This window comes from Nicotiana sylvestris, chromosome 1 (assembly GCF_000393655.2).
Source record: "Nicotiana sylvestris chromosome 1, ASM39365v2, whole genome shotgun sequence".
Lineage (NCBI taxonomy): Eukaryota > Viridiplantae > Streptophyta > Magnoliopsida > Solanales > Solanaceae > Nicotiana > Nicotiana sylvestris.
The window spans coordinates 184195857-184214831 of NC_091057.1; the positions used below are offsets into that span (position 1 = coordinate 184195857).

Genomic DNA, 18975 nt, shown 5'->3' on the forward strand with positions numbered 1-18975 from the left:
TTTTAGATTTCTCAATATGTCTGTTATATCACTGCGTGGAATACTTGAGACCAACAAGTTGGTAAGACCAAACTTCGATGATTGGTATAGAAATTTGAGAATTATTCTCATGCATGAAAAACTTATTGATGTGATTGATAAGCCTGCCAAGGAAGTCCCAGATGAAAATGATGATGATTCCACCAAGATTTATCAGAAATACTATGGAAGAATGTCTTACTACCAAATGCATCATTCTCGCTTCTATGAGTTCTGAGTTCTAGAGGAAACATCAGGATATGGATCCAACTGCAATCATTGAACATCTTAAGAAGATGTTTGGTACCCAAAGCAGGACAACAAGATATAAACTATCTAAGGCTTTATTTGGATCCAAATTGACTGGAAACTCTCCAGTTGGACCCTATGTCAATCGTATGATTGATCTTATTGAAGAACTTGAAAAGTTGGGGTGCAAATTGGGTAAAGAGCTTTCTCAAGATTTGATCTTGCAGTCACTCTCTGAATCCTTTTCACAATTTGTTATTAATTTTAATATGCATAAAATGGATTGTGATCTTCATGAGATGCTTAACATGCTGATTGATTATAAGAATCAACTTGCATCTGAGAAGAAGATAGGAACTGTCATGTTGGTTGGAAACTCTTCTAAGAAGAATGGTAAGGGTAAAAATAAACCCAAGAAGAAACCTATTGCGCCTAAGGGTGGTGTGACCAAACCCAAAGGCAAAAGAGGCAAAACTGACCAATTTGATGCTGAATGTTTCCACTGTAAGAAGATAGGACATTGGAAGAGAAACTGCCCAGAATATCTTGCAACTCTAATTGATAAGAAACAAAGTAAGACTCAATTGAAAAATGATTTCAAAGTTTCTTTAACTACTACAGATGTTTCATTGTGGGTATTAGATACTGGCAGTGGTTATAACATCTGCAATATGTTGCAGGGGTTCTAAATAAGTAGAAGGTTAAAGAAAGGAGAAGTTAATACAAGTTGGAAATGGTGCAAAAGTTGCGGCCGTAGCTGTAGGATCAATTTCTTTAATAATGCCTACGTGCAAAGTACTTATGTTAGATAATTGTTATTACGTTCCTAAATTTGTTTCGAACATAATTTCAGCTTCAATGTTAGACAAACGTGATTTTCACATTAATATAGGCAATGGTATTTGCTCTATTTATTATAGTGATAATTTATATGTGAATGGCTATCTCCAACATGATGTTTATGTCTTACCTAATGTGAATGCTAATTCGATTATGCATGTTTCAAGTCTTAAGAGGAAAAGAGATGATCAGGTAAATCATGCATACCTTTGGCATTGTAGGCTTGGTCATATTGGAGAGAAAAGAATTAACAAGTTGTACAAGGAAGGGTACCTTGACAAATATGATTTTGAATCATATCCAACTTGTGAATCTTGTCTCAAAGGAAAAATGACCAAATCTCCATTTACTGGAAGTGGAGAAAGAGCTTCTGAATTATTGGGACTAATTCATACAGATGTTTGTGGGCCCATGAAAATTCAAGCTAGAGGTGGATATTATTACTTCATCACCTTCACTGATGATATGTCAAGATATGAATTTGTGTATCTTATGAAACACAAGTCTGAATCTTTTGAAATGTTCAAAAGGTTCCGTAGTGAATTTGAGAAGCAGACTGGTAAAAATATCAAAGTACTAAGATCTGATAGAGGTGGAGAATATCTTAGTGAAGATTTTACCAGACATCTCAAAGAGAATGGGATTCTCTCACAGTGGACATCTCCAGGAACACCACAACACAATGGTGTGTCTGAAAGGAGAAATCAAACCTTATTAGATATGGTGAGATCTATGATGGAGTTCACTGATCTTCCAATAAATTTATGGGGATATGCTTTAGAAGCAGCAACATACTTACTTAATAAAGTTCCCACTAAGTCAGTCTCTACAACACCATATGAGATATGGAAAGGATATAAGTCTAACCTTAAACATATTAAAGTTTGGGGTTGTGTAGCATATGTTAAGAGACTACAGTCTGATAAACTTGACTCAAGATCTGATAAATGTAGGTTCATTGGGTATCCCAAGGAAACAATGGGATATTATTTCTCATCCTTCTGGCCATAAAGTATTTGTGGCCAAAGGAGCAACCTTTTTGGAAAGGAAATTTCTTTTAGAAGGAAATTATAACGGAGAAATAGAACTTGATGAAGTTCAAGAAACTAATGAATCAACACAATGTAAAGATCATGATACCCAAGTTGAAGAACCGTTATTGGATGTTTTGAAGTTGCCAAGGAAATTGCCATCTTCAACGGTTGAAGTTCAAGAACTAAATGAAGTTCAAGAACAGGTTAATAAACCAGTTCCAAACCAAATTGAACAACAACCAAATCCAGTACAAGGTGAACAGGTTGTACAAGTACCTCTTAGAAGGTCTACACGAGAACGTCATGTACCAACTAGATTAAATTTAATGGTATAAGATGATGTATCAAATGAGGTTGATCATAATGATGATGACCCTAAGACCTATGAAGAGGCTATACAAAGTTCTGATTATGAGAAGTGGCAAAAGGCCATAGAATCCGAAATGGAATCTATGAAGGAAAATAAAGTATGGACTTTAGTTGAAACTTCAAAGGATATAAAACCTATAGGTTGTAAATGGATTTTTAAGAAAAAGATTGGAGCAGACGGAAAGGTGGAGACCTACAAAGCCCGTCTTGTTGCCAAGGGATATCGTCAGAAAGAAGGAGTCGACTATGACGAAACTTTCTCTCCCGTGGCAATGCTCAAATCAATTCGGATTTTGCTTGCTATAGCAGCATACTATGATTATGAAATATGACAAATGGATGTGAAAATAGCTTTCCTTAATGGTGAGCTAGAAGAGGATGTGTACATGACACAACCTGAAGGTTTCACATATTCGTCTGATCATAATAAAATTTGCAAACTACAAAGATCTATTTATGGACTAAAGCAAGCTTCTAGAAGTTGGAATATTCGCTTTAACAAGACAATTGAAAAGTTCAATTTTGTTAGATGCGAAGAAGAATCTTGTGTGTACAAAAAGGTTAATATGAGCACAGTTATATTATTAGTGTTGCATGTTGATGATATGTTGCTCATAGGGAATGACATACCGGCATTTCAAAGTACCAAGATTTGGCTATCTGAACAGTTTTCCATGAAAGACTTGGGAGAAACAGCTTATATATTAGCAATAAAGATCTGTAGAGATAGATCTAGGAAGTTGCTTGGACTTTCCCAGTCTTTGTACATTGATACCATCTTAAAGAGGTATAACATGGATAATTTCAAAAGAGGCTATCTAACAATTGGCACTGGAATTACTCTCAGTAGGGAGGATTGTCCTAAAACACCTGAAGAGAGAGAACACATGAGCAGGATCCCATACGCTAGTGCAGTGGGAGCTATCATGTATACCATGACATGTACACGTCCTGATGTGGCTTATGCACTTGGAGTGACTAGCCGATATCAGGCAAATCCTGGTGAGGAACATTGGAAGGTGGTGAAGACCATTCTTAAGTACTTGAGAAGGACTAAAGACCAATTCCTCATCTATGGAGATTCTGAGTTGAAACTTGAAGGTTATACTGATGCAAGTTTCTCTTCAGATAAAGATGATAGCAAGTCTATTTCTGGTTATGTATTCACCTTAAATGGTGGTGCAGTCAGTTGGAAAAGTTCCAAACAAGCTACAGTAGCTGATTCGTGACTGAAGCAGAACATATAGCAGCTAGTGAAGCAGCTAAGGAAGTTGTATGGATAAAAAAGTTCTTAACTGAACTTGGTGTGGTTCCTTCAATAGAGGGTGCAGTTCCATTGTTGTGTGACAATACTGGAGCCATTGCTCAAGCAAAAGAACCAAGATCACACCAAAAATCCAAACACATTCTGCGAAGGTATCACTTAATAAGAGAAATTATTGAACGTGGCGACGTCGAGATTCAAAAGGTTGATAGAAAGGAAAATGCTGCAGACACATTCACTAAAGCTCTTGGAGCAAAAGAGTTTGACAAGTACAAGTGGAAATTGGGAATGAAGTACAAGAGCGATTGGCTCTAGTACAAGTGAGAGATTGTTTGGGATATATTAGATATGTCCTAAATCCAATCTCATGTTTGATGATTTGAACATATTTTTCATGAATGTTATTTCATATAATATAATATATATATATATATATATATATATATATATATATATATATATATATGACATTTGATATTCTTTTATCATTATTATTAATTGATTGATTATTTTGATAAGGTCCTTGATTAAATTTTGAGACTTGTCATCGTAATTGAGATCATGATAATGAGAGTAAAGTTTCTTATAATTTAATATAAATTTAGTTCTTGATCATAGGATTATTAATTTGGACATTAATAATCCGGTTAGATCAATATCTATGTGATCGTCTTTATTGGATAAAGATTGGTTGATCTCATTAACTGAATCACATAGATAGATGATGCATATAGAGATATGATCATTGAACCGACTCATTCGATAATTCTTAATGGTTAGAATTACCATAAACTGTCAATAGGATATTCTCTTGAAGAATGTGATGTAAGAGTTTCCTTTGACCTGAGATCATCATAGTAATTGACAAATTATTTATTCTTCTTTGATAATAGACACCTATGGCCCTAGGGCGATAGTTGAAAGGATATTGGGTACGATTAAATACTTGTAGAATTAGTTATTGATACAAGATGGAATCTGTCAACTCTTGGTAATGAGTTTAAGCTTCATGTTGTCATGAATTATAAACGACCAAACTAAGACATTGGCCAGGGCAATTGAATGAAATAAGAAATGAGTTTCTTAGGTCATTCAATGGTCGATTATATTTGACATGAACACATAGTTGGTCGCCTATTTGGATTTGACAGTTGAACCATATCCTAGGGTGATCCAGATCTATAAGGACAGAAGGAATTACTACATTATTCTTCTACTGGTTCTTGAGAGTAAATTGTATACTTCATTCTATCTGGTTGTTAAGGAGTGTTGCTAGATGCCACCCTTGATTAGTATATTGATATGATCAATTTACTATCGGCTTAGTATTGAACCTATGGGATCGCACACGAATGAGTGTTCTGATCATTGCTAAAGGATTAATTACTTTATTATTTGATAATTAAATTAAAGAATTTAATTAGTCAAATAAATTTAGTTATTAGTCCAAATGAAATATTATTATATTCTTTGCTAGCACAGAGGATATAATTAATATTGTGAATAAATTGATGTTTCTATTTGGATAGAAAATCAAATTGTATCTGTTGGTTGATATATATATATATATATATATATATATATATGTGTGTGTGTGTGTGTGTGTGTGTGTGTGTGTGTGTGATATATATATAATTAATATTTGTTTATATAAGGTGTATATATATAATATTAATGAAGAACACTTGATCCAATTTTGATTGGACATGGAATTCCATGAACGAATTCCTACGGCAGAATTTCCATTCAAACTCCTCAAGATCTTGGAAGATTCATCCCATTAGAATGGGATATATTTTTCAATGGAAAACTTTTATAAAGTTAATAAAGGAAGTTTGTCATAATCATCCCACTTAGAATGGGATATATTTTTCAATGGAAAACTTTTATAAAGTTAATAAAGGAAGTTTGTCATAATCATCCCACTTAGAATGAGAAATATTTTTCAATGGATTCAATTTTTATATTAAAAGACTTACTCTTGATTTAGAATCGGAGGACATTCAATTGCAGTAGCAAAAACTCTCTATTCTTCCTCTTTTTTAGCTTCCATTTTGAAGTGAAAAATAACAGGTTTGAGAAGCCATAAAAATCAAGAGACAAACATTCTTGACAATAACAGTTCTTGTCGTGTAACATTGAGTTGAGATTTTTGAGAAAAATTTCAACATAATATTTTGTTCAATTTTGTTCACAGGTTTCACTGATCAAAGAGTTGATAGCAAGGATCAGTCTCGGTGTGGATACGCATAGAGTCTTCGCACAATCGAAGAAATTTTTTGAAACAAGACCCTCTTCACCAGGTACGTCTTAGATCCGATCTTTGACATGTAAATAAATTTTAAACACGAAAAGTTCTGCCTAGGATTGTTATTGCCTTCCGCTGTGTGTTATGAACACCTATATGCAATCCTACACTAATTTCCATCTTCCAAGTGCTTCTTAGCTTGGATCTAGAGACCTTGATCCAAAAATATGGATGTTCTCCAGTTCCTTTTCAGTAATCATATTAGCCCCAGAGGGTTGAAAAGAATAAATTTTACTTGTAATTGAAGCCTCATTTCTTGTAATGAGGAGGTAATAAAGCCGTGTAAAGAACATAATTATACTGATATACTTGATTAGACTCTAGTTTTGGCAAGAATGTCCCAACAAAAATGATAGCGATTGAGAAATTAAAAAGCACTGTTGATAGGGAAACTAGCATGAAGCTTTTGATTATGGTGCCCAAAAAATTCTAATAATTGCTAGCTGGTGAAAGATGGTTTGTGATGCCTATGAAAGACAATAGCATATGAAGGATCATATGACTTTGCCTTATATGTCCTTGTGCTGTACTAATAATTTGAGACCAAATGATTTAGTCATTAACCTCCTTGGACTAAAGATACATATCTGAATTTTAGCATGGTAAATAGTGTATGAATCTAATCACAAGAAGAAAAATAGATGGTGGAAGATATTTCTTGGTGAAGGTATGTTTGGAACTGGTGAATTATGTGACAATTTCATCTATAAGCTTAAACTATTCGAGAAAATATGATCATATGAAGGTCTGTTTGGAACTCGTGAATTAGAATAAAGAGACTCATCCTTTTATAAATTGGATTAACTACATATGGGATTACGTTGAGTTTGTTATTTTTGTTGATTAACTACATTTATTGTTGATTTGTTATTTTTGTTGATTAACTACATATATTGTTGAAATTACTACCTCAATAGCTGGAAATTTTGCATAACTGCTGAAGTTCAAAATCTGCTCAAAGCAAGGAAGTTGTTGAGATAACTAAGCCTTGTAACTGTTAGCAGAATCTTTATCTTTCTGTTGCTATTTGTTAGGATATAGCTGTTAAGGATAATCTGCTGCTGATTTTTCTGCTTTTCTTTAGAGCTTTTCAGTTATAAATTCTTGTATAAATATGGCTTTGATTATTGAATAAAATAATGAGCAGAATATTCAGATCTCCTTTATTCCTTTGCTTATATCTTGCTTTATATTCCAACATATTGGTATCTAGAGCCTGCCATCTTGAGGGACTTGTGAGTAGAGAGTGAACCAAATACCAATTCTTCCACCCAAAGCACATCACAATACATTCTTTAAATTGTTATCTTAAATAGTTTATAGAAAATGGATTTTGAATCGAGCTTCTTAACTTCACCAGTCTTCAATGGTGAGAATTATCAAGCTTGGGCAATTAGAATGACAGTTCATCTTGAAGCACTGGATCTCTGGGAAGCAGTAAAAAAGGACTACGAAGTAACTCCTTTTGGAAATAATCCAACAATTAATCAGATAAAAATTCACAAGAAGAAAAAGACAAGGAAATGTAAGTTCAGCTGCTGCCAACTACCAATTCTAGAAGCCCACCATTGTTGAAGCCACCAACCCATTCTAGAAGCCACCATTGTTGAAGCCTCCATTGTTGAATGAAAAATTCAACCACCAACCACCTTATTTAAGGCTATAAATAGAGTCTTATGTTTTTACACAGAAACATCAATCCAGAGAGATTGAAATACAATCCAGGAAGAGATTGTGAGAACAAAAAGAGAGTTTGGTGAGGTTTTTTGTAGAGAGAAATTCTTGGTGTAAATTCTCTATAATTCTATTCTTGTGAAATAGAGTTGTTTTTCCTCCCAAATAATCTTCATATTGATCCGAGAATCACAACAAGTGGTATCAGAGCCTTCGATTCTGTGTTCATCGAGAAATATCGGAACACTGAAAATTTCAACCCAGATTTACGTTTTTCGAAAACGTGATCTTCGGTGTGTTTTGATCATTTCATTAGATTCCTTGCGTCGATACGAATTCAACGCAATTTTCCGGAGGCCAAACAAAGCTAAAACGAAGAAGTTATGGCAATTTTTTTTCTTCTGCCCAAGGAAGAAGATGATGAATAGTAACTGCCCAGTCAGCGCCACATCATCATCCAGTCAGCACCACGTCAGCATCTAGTCAGCGCCACATCAGCATCTAGTCAGCGCCACGTCAGCATCCAGTCATCATAAAACTTTTAGAAATTTATGAAATAACCCCTGAAGTTACTGAAATTATAAATCTGCCCCACAAGTTCAGTATATTTTCGATTTAACCCCAAAAGTTTGGTGTAAATTTTGAAAATTTTCTGGAGGCCCTATTTTGACCCAAGAAGAGTCAATCCTACCATTTTTCACCATTCCGGACGTGTTGGTGAGTTCCGTTTGGTGAGATTCTGCTCCAAAATTTTGACCAAGCCATTTTAAAGACATAATGGAAGAGTCATCATCATCTGGAGCTATGATAAAGCTTACTGCCACAAATTACACATTGTGGAGACCTCGGATGGAAGATCTCCTCAGTTGTAAAGATTTGTTTGATCCCATAGAAGCAAAGGGTAGGAACCCCGATTCCACCAAAGAAGCAGAGTGGAAGAAATTAAACAGAAAAACTATCGGTCAAATTCGACAATGGATTGACGATAGCGTTTTTCATCATGTTGCACAAGAGACAGATGCGTATGCCCTCTGGGTGAAGTTAGAAGGGATGTATCAAGCCAAGACCGCTAGGAACAAAGCCTTGTTGATGAGGCGTTTGGTAAATTTGAAGTTAAAGCACGGAACTTCAGTTGCCGAGCATACCAGTGAGTTTCAGAGCTTGATAAATCAATTATCGTCTGTTGACATGCCGCTCGGGGATGAGATGCAAGCCCTACTACTTCTTTAGTTCTCTTCCTGATAGTTGGGAGACGCTGGTAGTCTCTCTCAGTAATTCAGCTCCTAGTGGAAATCTGACCATGTCTATGGTTAAAGATGCCTTATTTAATGAAGAAGCCAGAAGAAAGGACATCGATCATGGTGAGTCGCATGCCCTTATTACAGAAAGAGGGAGACAACAAGAAAGAAGTCAAGATAAGAGGAGAGGCAGAAGCAAGAGTAGGGGAAAATCCACGGATGGTAGGAAGTCATCATATGCGTGCTACCACTGTGGAATAAAGGGCCATTTAAAGAAGAACTGCAGAAAATTGCATAAGGAGAAGGAGCAGTTGAAGCAAAAGGATGGAGATGCATTAGTCACTACCCACGGAGAGGTAGCTATTTGTTCCATCCAAGAAGAGACATGCCTTCACGTCTCAAGTCAAGAAGAAAACGAATGGGTGGTAGATACTGCAGCATCATACCATGCCACATCCCGAAAAGATTTCTTCACAACATACAAAGCAGGAGACTTTGGAGTAGTGAAGATGGGGAACACTTCTTCCTGTGAGATAGTTGGAATTGGTGATATCAAAATACAAACAAATATCGGGAGTACAATGATATTGAAGGATGTCCGTCATGTGCCAGATCTTCGTCTAAACCTAATATCAGGTATAGCTCTTGACAAACAGGGCTATGAAAGTTATTTCGGAAAAGGCACATGGAAATTGCTGAAAGGGGTTATGATTCTCGCTCGAAGACATATTTGTGGCAACTTATATAAAATTCATGTGAAGGTATGTTCAGAAAGCCTCAATGTTATGGAAAAAGAGGCGTCTCAAAACCTGTGGCACCAGAGACTCGGTCACATGAGTGAAAAGGGGATATCAATTCTAACGAAAAAGCAGCTTATCAGAATGGACAAGAATGCTGCTTTAGACCCTTGTAATCATTGCTTATTCGGAAAGCAACATAGAGTCTCTTTTACATTTTCTTCAACCAGAAAATCAGAGTTACTCAGTCTGGTACACTCTGATATTTGTGGTCCCATGGAGGAGAAGTCACTTGGCGGCAATAGGTATTTTCTGACTTTCATTGATGATGCTTCTCGAAAGGTGTGGGTGTACTTCTTAAAGACAAAGGACCAGGCTTTTGATTATTTCAAGATATTTCATGCCATGGTAGAGCGTGAAACGGGAAAGAAATTAAAATGCCTTCGCTCAGATAATGGAGGCGAGTATACTTCCAAGGAGTTCGATTCCTATTGCAAGAGACAAGGGATTCGACATGAAAAGACGGTCCCACGCACCCCACAACACAATGGAGTAGCCGAGAGAATGAACCGGACAATTATGGAAAGAGTCAGAAGTATGATCAGTATGGCAAAGCTGCCTAAGCCATTCTGGGGAGAAGCTGTTCGCGCCGCTTGCTACCTAATCAACCGATCACCATCAGCCCCGTTGAATTTTGAGGTTCCAGAGAAAATATGGTCGGGTAAGAATCCCTCATATTCTCACTTAAGGGTATTCGGTTGTTTAGCACATGCACATGTATCCAAGGAGCTCAGGAAGAAGCTTGATGGTAGAACTATACCATGTATCTTCATAGGCTATGGAGATGAAGAATTTGGGTATAGATTATGGGATCCAATACAGAAGACGGTGATCAGAAGTAGGGATGTTGTATTCCACGAAAACCAGACAATTGAAGACATTGAAAAGCCCACAATGTCTTATGAAAGAGGTTCCAGTGCCCAAAAAGTTGGTCCAGATCCACTACCATTGCAGTTTGACACAAATAGCATGGGGGAGCATGAAGCAGTACCAGAAGCAGAACAGGAGGATGTTTGGCAGGGGGAGGCACAAACCCCTCAGGAAACTACAGAACCATCACAGGGGAACGATGATGGTACACATCCTGAAGCTAATAATCAACAACCTCGTCGATCTGAACGAGGTCAGATTCCATCAACTCGATACCCAGAAACCGAGTATATTCTACTTTCTGAAGATGGAGAACCAGAGAGTTTCCATGAAGCTATATCTCATACGGATAAAGAAAAATGGCTGCAAGCAATGACCGAAGAGATGAACTCTTTACAGAAAAACAACACTTATGAGATTGTGAAACTTCCACAAGGAAAGAAGGTACTGAAGAGTAAATGGGTATTCAAGCTGAAGAAAGATGGCAGCGGAAAGGTGGTGAAGCACAAAGCCCGGTTAGTAGTCAAAGGATTCCTACAGAAAAAGGGAATTGACTTTGATGAAATATTTTCACCAGTTGTAAAATTGACTTCAATCCGCATCATCCTTGGATTGGTAGCCAGTTTGAATTTGGAGCTTGAACAAATGGATGTCAAGACAGCATTTCTTCATGGTGATCTAAATGAAGAAATCTATATGGAGCAGCCGGAAGGTTTTGAGGTTTCAGGAAAAGAAAACCTCGTCTATAAGCTTACGAAAAGTTTATATGGCCTAAAGCAAGCACCGAGGCAGTGGTACAAAAGGTTTGACTCATTTATGGTAAGTCAAGGATATAAAAGGACTGCTGCAAATCAGTGTGTTTACATTCACAGATTTTCGGATGACAATTTTGTTGTACTTCTACTTTATGTAGACGACATGTTGATCGTCGGACAAGATGCAACAAAAATTAGACAGTTGAAGAAAGAACTCTCTAAGTCCTTTGAAATGAAAGACTTAGGTCCAGCTCAACATATTTTGGGATTGCAGATAACTCGAGATAGGAGAAACAAGAAGTTATGGCTATCTCAAGAAAATTACATTGAACGGGTGATCAAACGGTTCAATATGAGTAATGCCAAACCGGTAGGTGTCCCTTTGGCAAATCACTTCAAGTTGAGCAAGAGTTTGTGCCCCTCATCCAAGAAAGAGATTGAGGAGATGTCTACAATTCCATATTCTTCAGCAGTTGGAAGCCTGATGTATGCCATGGTTTGCACGAGGCCAGATATCGCACATGCGGTAGGTGTGGTAAGTCGTTTTCTTTCTAACCCTGGAAAGAAACATTGGGAGGCAGTTAAGTGGATTTTCAGGTATCTTAAAGGTACTTCAAAATCAAGTCTGTGCTTTGGGGGAGTTGATCCAGTCTTGGAAGGCTATACAGATTCAGATATGGCCGGAGATCCTGATGGAAGAAAATCAACCTCAGGATATGTTTATACTTTTGCAGGGGGAGCTGTGTCATGGCAGTCAAGATTGCAGAAGTGTGTTGCACTATCCACAACTGAAGCAGAGTATATTGCTGTAGCGGAAGCTGGAAAAGAAATGTTGTGGCTAAAGCGGTTTCTCCAAGAACTAGGGATAAATCAAACAGAGTATAAGATACATTGTGATAGTCAAAGTGCAATTGATTTAAGCAAAAACTCAATGTATCATTCTCGGACAAAGCACATCGACATTCGCTATCACTGGATACGCGAGGTGATGAATCAACAACTGTTGAAACTAGTGAAGATCCATACGAAGGAGAATCCAGCAGACATGTTAACAAAGGTGGTCACTCAAGAAAAGTTAGAGCTGTGCAGAGACATAGTTGGAATAACTTTCAAATAGTAGCTGCGTTGGAATGCAGCTGAAGGGGGAGAATTGATAAGTTCAGCAGCTGCCAACTACCAATTCTAGAAGCCCACCATTGTTGAAGCCACCAACCCATTCTAGAAGCCACCATTGTTGAAACCTCCATTGTTGAATGAAGAATTCAACCACCAACCACCTTATTTAAGGCTATAAATAGAGCCTTATGTTTTACACAGAAACATCAATCCAGGAAGAGATTGTGAGAACAAAAAGAGAGTTTGGTGAGGTTTTTTGTAGAGAGAAATTCTTGGTGTAAATTCTCTATAATTCTATTCTTGTGAAGTAGAGTTTTTTTTCCTCCCAAATAATCTTCATATTGATCCGAGAATCACAACAGGAAAGCCAAAGCCAAAGCATGTCTTTTCTCTGCAGTATCACCTTCTATTCTCACCAGAATTATGCAAATGCAGTCTGCAGCAACAATTTGGGAGTATCTCAAAAAAGAATACAAAGGAAATGAAAGAGTGCAAAATATGCAAGTGATGAATCTAATTCGAGAATTTGAAATGAAGAAAATGAAAGAATCAGAAACTATAAAAGATTATTCAGACCAATTGCTCCACATAGCCAACAAGGTGAGATTGTTTGGTAAGGAAATTAATGATGAAATAATTGTTCAAAAAATTCTTGTAACACTGCCTGAGAAATATGAAGCCACGATCTCTTCTTTAGAGAATTCCAAAGATCTGTCAAGTATCACCTTGGCAGAACTTGTTAAAGCTTTGCAGGCTTTGGAGCAAAGGAGAATAATGAGGAAGGAAAGTTCTGTCGAAAGAGCTTTTTAAGCTAAATCACAGAACATTGATTCAAACAAAGGCAGAAAAAAGAACAGTAAGCAAAGGCAAAGCAATAACAATAACAATCATGGAGGAGCTCATCCACCCTGCCCTCATTGCAAAAAGACAAATCATCCTCAACAAAAATGTTGGTGGAGACCAGATGTCAAGTGCAACAAATGTGGTCAATTAGGCCATGTTGAGAGGGTATGCAAGTCACAACCACAACGTGAGGAAGCCAACGCCGCTGCAAATCAACATCAAGAAGAACAATTATTTGTAGCAACTTGTTTTGCTAGAAACAACAGTTCTGAAAGCTGGTTAATTGATAGCGGATGCACAAATCATATGACCAATGATCAAGAGCTCTTTCAAGAGCTAGATCGCTCTGTCATTGGCAAAGTCAGGATTGGAAATGGAGAATTACTCGATGCGAAAGGCAGAGGAACCGTTGCAATTGAAAGCCTTACTAGTTTGAAACTTATAACTGATGTTCTTTTTGTTCCCGATCTTGATCGGAACCTCTTAAGTGTTGGGCACCTACTTGAAAATGGTTTCAAGTTGTTGTTTGAAGATAAAGCGTGTCTGATCAAGGATGCTGATAACAAGGAGTTGTTCAAGATCAAGATGAGAGGCAAAAGCTTTTCCTTGAACCTGCTGGAGGAGGAACAAGCTGCAGTTGTCCAGTTAGCCAATAACTTAGAACTATGGCACAAAAGACTTGGACATTTCCATCATGATGCAATACTTTTCATGAAAGAAAATCACCTAGTAGAAGGCCTTCCAAGTTGAGAAAAGTCTACCTGCTTGTGAAGCTTGCCAGTATGGAAAACAAACTCGGCTTCCTTTTCAGAAGTCATCTTGGAGGGCAAAACAGAAGCTGCAACTTATTCACACAGATGTAGGTGGACCTTAAAAAACATCATCTTTGAAGGGCAGTAAGTACTACATTGCCTTTATTGATGATTGCACCAGATATTGTTGGATTTATTTTTTGAATTTTAAATCTGAGGTTGCTGGTGTATTTTGGAAATATAAGGCTTGGTGGAAAATCAGAGTGGCTGCAAAATTCAGATGGTAAGAACAGATAATGGAACTGAGTATGCTTCAGAAAAGTTTAACCAGTTTTGTGATGAAGCATAAATTGAGCATCAGCTAACGACACCATACACTCCTCAACAAAATGGAGTAGTAGAGAGCAAAAATAGGACCTTAACGGAAATGACAAGGTGTATACTTCATGAAAAAGGGTTACCTAAGCAATTTTGGGCAGAAGCTGCAAATACTGCAGTATTTTTGCTAAACAGATTGCCAACCAAAGCTTTGCAGAAGAAGACTCCCTTTGAGGTTTGGTTTGGTTACAAACCTATGCTAACAAATCTGAAAGTTTTTTGTTGTCTTTGTTTCTTTTATGTACCTCAGGTGAAAAGAGATAAGCTAGATAAAAAGGCTGAACCTGGAATTTTTGTAGGATACAACAATATCTCAAAAGCTTACAGGATCTATCTGTTGAAAATGGCAAACTCCCACATCGGTGGGAGACTTAATTTGGGAAGAATTTCTCCCTATAAAAGAAGGCCTAATATTTAGGATTTAAAAACACCTCTCATTTGCCTTCTTATCTTCTTAAGACATTTGTATCTTCTCTCTTTAGTATTATTTCCCTTGTATTTTTGGAGTGGAAATAAAATATTGGTTGTGTCCGAGGAAGTAGGCAAAATTGGCCGAATCTTGTAAATTCTGGTATTCCTTTTATTGTTGCTTTATTGTCTTATTTATTATTTGGTGGCTGCCATAATTTTTGGTATAGTAGTTGTGACTCATTCAATACTATATACATTTGGCTTCCGCAACACTATCAACCTCAAAATGACAAAGTTGTTGTTAGCAGGGATGTCAAGTTCTTGGAGAATGACACCTGGAACTGGAAAGATGGTGAAAAACAGAAAAATCTAGAGTGTCTAGATGAAGATGTTGATGATGTACCTGTCCAAGGCACAAGACCACTTTCTGATATATATCAAAGGTGTAATGTTGCTATTTTAGAACCTGCAGGATTTCCAGAAGCTGCCAAAGATGAGAAATGGAGGACTGCAATGCAGGAGGAGTTGAAAATGATAGAAAAGAACAACACATGGGAGCTGGTTGATAGACCATCACACAAGAAAGCTATTGGAGTCAAGTGGGTTTATAGAACCAAGCTCAACCGTGATGGTTCCGTAAACAAATACAAGGCTAGACTAGTTGTGACCGTATGCGCAAATGTTTGGAGTGGAATTTTCAGAAACTTTCGCTCCTGTTGCTCGCTTGGATACAGTGAGAATGATACTAGCTTTATCAGCTCAACATGGATGGAAGATCCACCAACTTGATGTGAAATCTGCTTTCCTCAATGGTCACCTTGAAGAAAAAATCTTTGTAGAACAACCTAAAGGTTTTTCTGTGAAAGGTAAAGAAGACAAGGTATATCTATTAAAGAAGGCATTATATGGGTTGAAGCAAGCTCCTAGAGCTTGGTATAGTAGGATTGATGCTCATCTTCTCAATTTAGGCTTTCAGAAAAGTTTGAGTGAGTCCACACTGTATATCCGGAAGGAAGAAATATATTTAACTATTATCTCTCTATATGTTGATGATTTATTAGTTACAGGTAGCAGTTCAGACTTAATCAGTTAGTTTAAGACTGAAATGAAGGAGGTCTTTGAGATAACAGACCTTGGTGAGATGTTCTACTTCCTTGGGATGGAAGTTCAGCAAAAACAAAATGAGATTTTTATATGCTAGAAGAAATACGCCAAAGAAATACTGAAAAAGTCCAAAATGGAGGATTGCAAGCCTATGACAACTCCTATGAATCAAAATGAGAAGTTTTGCAAAGAAGATGGAACTGAAAAGATTGATGAAGGACTTTACAGGAGCTTGATAGGTTGCCTGATGTACTTGACTGCAACAAGGCCAGATATTGTTCATTCTGTGAGTTTACTTTCGAGGTATATGCACTGTGCCAGTGAAGTTCATTTTCAAGCAGCTAAACGTATTATTAGATATGTCAAAGGTACTGTTAATTTTGGCATCATGTTCAAAAGAGCCTTAGACTTTCATTTTCATGGATATTCTGATAGCGATTGGGCGGGCTGCTTAGATGATATGAGAAGCACTTCAGGTTATTGTTTCAGTTTTGGTTCTGATGCATTCTCTTGGTGTTCAAAGAAGCAAGATGTAGTTGCTCAATCTACAGCTGAAGCAGAGTATGTTGCAGCTGCATCAGCTGTGAATCAAGCTCTTTGGGTTAGGAAACTGCTGACAGATTTGTACATGGAGCAAAAGAAAAGCACTGGAATCTTTGTTGATAATCAAGCTGCAATTTCTATTGCAAATAATCCTGTGTTCCATGGGAATACAAAACATTTCAAGATCAAGCTTTATTTCTTAAGAGAAGTGCAGAAGAATGGAGAGGTAGCTTTAGTATATTGCAAAAGCGAATTTCAGATTGCTGATATTTTAACTAAGGCTCTACCTAGATCCAGATTTGAATTTCTTCGAGAAAAACTTGGTGTTGCTGCTCTTGAGTCAAGGAGAAGTGTTGAAATTACTGCCTCAATAGCTGGAAATTTTGCATAATTGCTGAAGTTCAAAATCTGCTCAAAGCAAGGAAGTTGTTGAGATAAATAAGTCTTGTAACTGTTAGCAGAATCTTATCTTTCTGTTGCTATTTGTTAGGATATAGCTGTTAGGGATAATCTGCTGCTGATTTTTCTGCTTTTCTTTAGAGCTTTTCAGTTATAAATTCTTGTATAAATATGGCTTTGATTATTGAATAAAATAATGAGCAGAATATTCATATCTCCTTTATTCCTTTGCTTATATCTTGCTTTATATTCCAACATATATTCACCTGTGGCTTAAAAGTAAGAAATGCATTCGAGCACATTGTTATCTAGTGGAGTGGGAACATCATAAGGAAAGCAAATCTTTTTCGCCTTTGTAAAGGAGAAAAACACGGGACTTGAGTATATGGAATCGCAAATAAAAGAAATACCAATGCACAGTGAATGGAGCCATCAAGTGGAAAAAATTCAGTACTTCATTATCTTTGAAGTAGAAAAAGTGAAGAGTCATTCATCTCTTTGACATGAATAACAAAACAGGCTTTGTGGAGTTAAGTTCACTAACATTCCGCATTCTAACTACAGTTTTCTCTAACTATTCATCTATGCAAACTGTGCAGATCCTGCTTTACAAAATTGTGAAGACAAGTTTCTGTCGCAGTTCCTCAAACGAGAAGTAAGGTCGATGAAGACATCCTCTCTGATGGGAATTGTGAGACCGCCCATTGGATGATCGAAGCCAAATTCTTCCTCAGCTTGACTAAGCAAGTGTTGAAATTCTGGGTGACTCAAGAATGATATAGGGATAACAAATCTCTTCTTATGCTTCTCCCCAATATATACAGCAAAGTGGCCTTTTGGAATGTCTCCATTTGTGGAAGACTTCTTGAATATACGAGGCATACGAATAGCCATGATTCTTTTAGCTTTATTATAGATGAGGAAAGAAAAAATGAACTACTAAAGATCTCAAAAGCAGAGAAAGCTTTGAATCCTTCAAATTTTGCTGAGAGCTGTGGTGGTAGACATCTTCTTGAATGTGTTTATATAGGCCAAATGGCAACTCATATTATCCTGTTAATCTGTGGTGAAGAGTAATTCTGTGGGTACCAGCTGAAGACAATAGCACCTGAAGTAACATGGTTTTGCCTTTCAACTCATTGCCAAAGTATTGATGGCTCTAGGTCACATTGGTTCAAGACAATAGGCCCTACCCTTTAACTTAGTGTTCTAGTAAGCATTCATCCTTTAAAAATATGGATTTATCCATCACCACATACCAATAGAACAAAAGGAAGTGGAATGTTCCTGCAGGTGCTTCCAAACATGGCCCTGAACTTAATCCATAAATGTGGCTAATCTTAACTCTTGGATAAAATTTATGAGTGGAGGTCTCAAAATGCTAGACAAATTAATGCTGACAGCTTGGTATGTGGGCACTGTTAACTTGTGTTGCAGCTTGCCAGGAGCTCCTAAAGTAAAAAATGATTCTTTAAGTAGCTATCTAGATATGAGAACTGAATCTACTCTAAACTTCAGAACATGAACCAAAGGAACTATGTCATGCATATGAAAATTGTACTAATATATATTATATCCTGACAGAAAATTCTGAAGTTTCGGTCAAATAAGAGAACAACAAAGACCAACATTTCGAGCTAGATTTAAGTCTGCTGTTAGGTCATTGGAAGCAAAATCTTGCACATTAAGTATCAACACCAATGTCAGCCCGATCAGCTTGGTGCATCGATGCATATGAAGGATCAATTTAATATAATTTTGTTACATTATTAGTTTTTGTATTACTCTCAGTTGGAGTTGTTGCTTCCCAAAAGCTGCAGCTCTTGTTAATTAGAGCAAGAGTAACCATAGTATGCTAATAGCATTGTTATTCCATATAAATTTTAAACTCTAATCATCCTTTGACTAACATGAAAATGTGACCAGTTTCAGAATTGATTCTGGCTCATAATGGTTAGCAACACATGAGACTTGAGCACAAATATTCTATGAGAGGAATTAGGGAATCATAAG

At 36.9% G+C, this 18975-nt stretch overlaps 2 protein-coding genes and 1 pseudogene across 2 annotated transcripts; 2 read left to right on the plus strand and 1 right to left on the minus strand.

The window, feature by feature from the left end:
* Positions 1-278: 278 nt before the first annotated feature.
* On the plus strand, positions 279-2476 carry LOC138877894 (uncharacterized; annotated as a pseudogene).
* A 6057-nt stretch (positions 2477-8533) lies between these two features.
* On the plus strand, positions 8534-8986 carry LOC138877903 (uncharacterized). Its single transcript, XM_070157547.1, has one exon. It carries the CDS (start codon positions 8534-8536, stop codon positions 8984-8986), a length of 453 nt encoding a protein of 150 aa, XP_070013648.1.
* An 8558-nt stretch (positions 8987-17544) lies between these two features.
* Positions 17545-17856, minus strand: LOC104223033 (auxin-induced protein 15A-like). The gene has a single exon (XM_009774382.2). It carries the CDS (start codon positions 17854-17856, stop codon positions 17545-17547), a length of 312 nt encoding a protein of 103 aa, XP_009772684.1.
* Positions 17857-18975: the final 1119 nt, after the last annotated feature.

What these genes read in the sequence shown, in the direction of transcription:
- LOC104223033 (XM_009774382.2), bottom strand. Translation starts at nt 17,856, where the DNA reads ATGGCTATTCGTATGCCTCGTATATTCAAGAAGTCTTCCACAAATGGA.
- LOC138877903 (XM_070157547.1), top strand. Translation starts at nt 8,534, where the DNA reads ATGGAAGAGTCATCATCATCTGGAGCTATGATAAAGCTTACTGCCACA.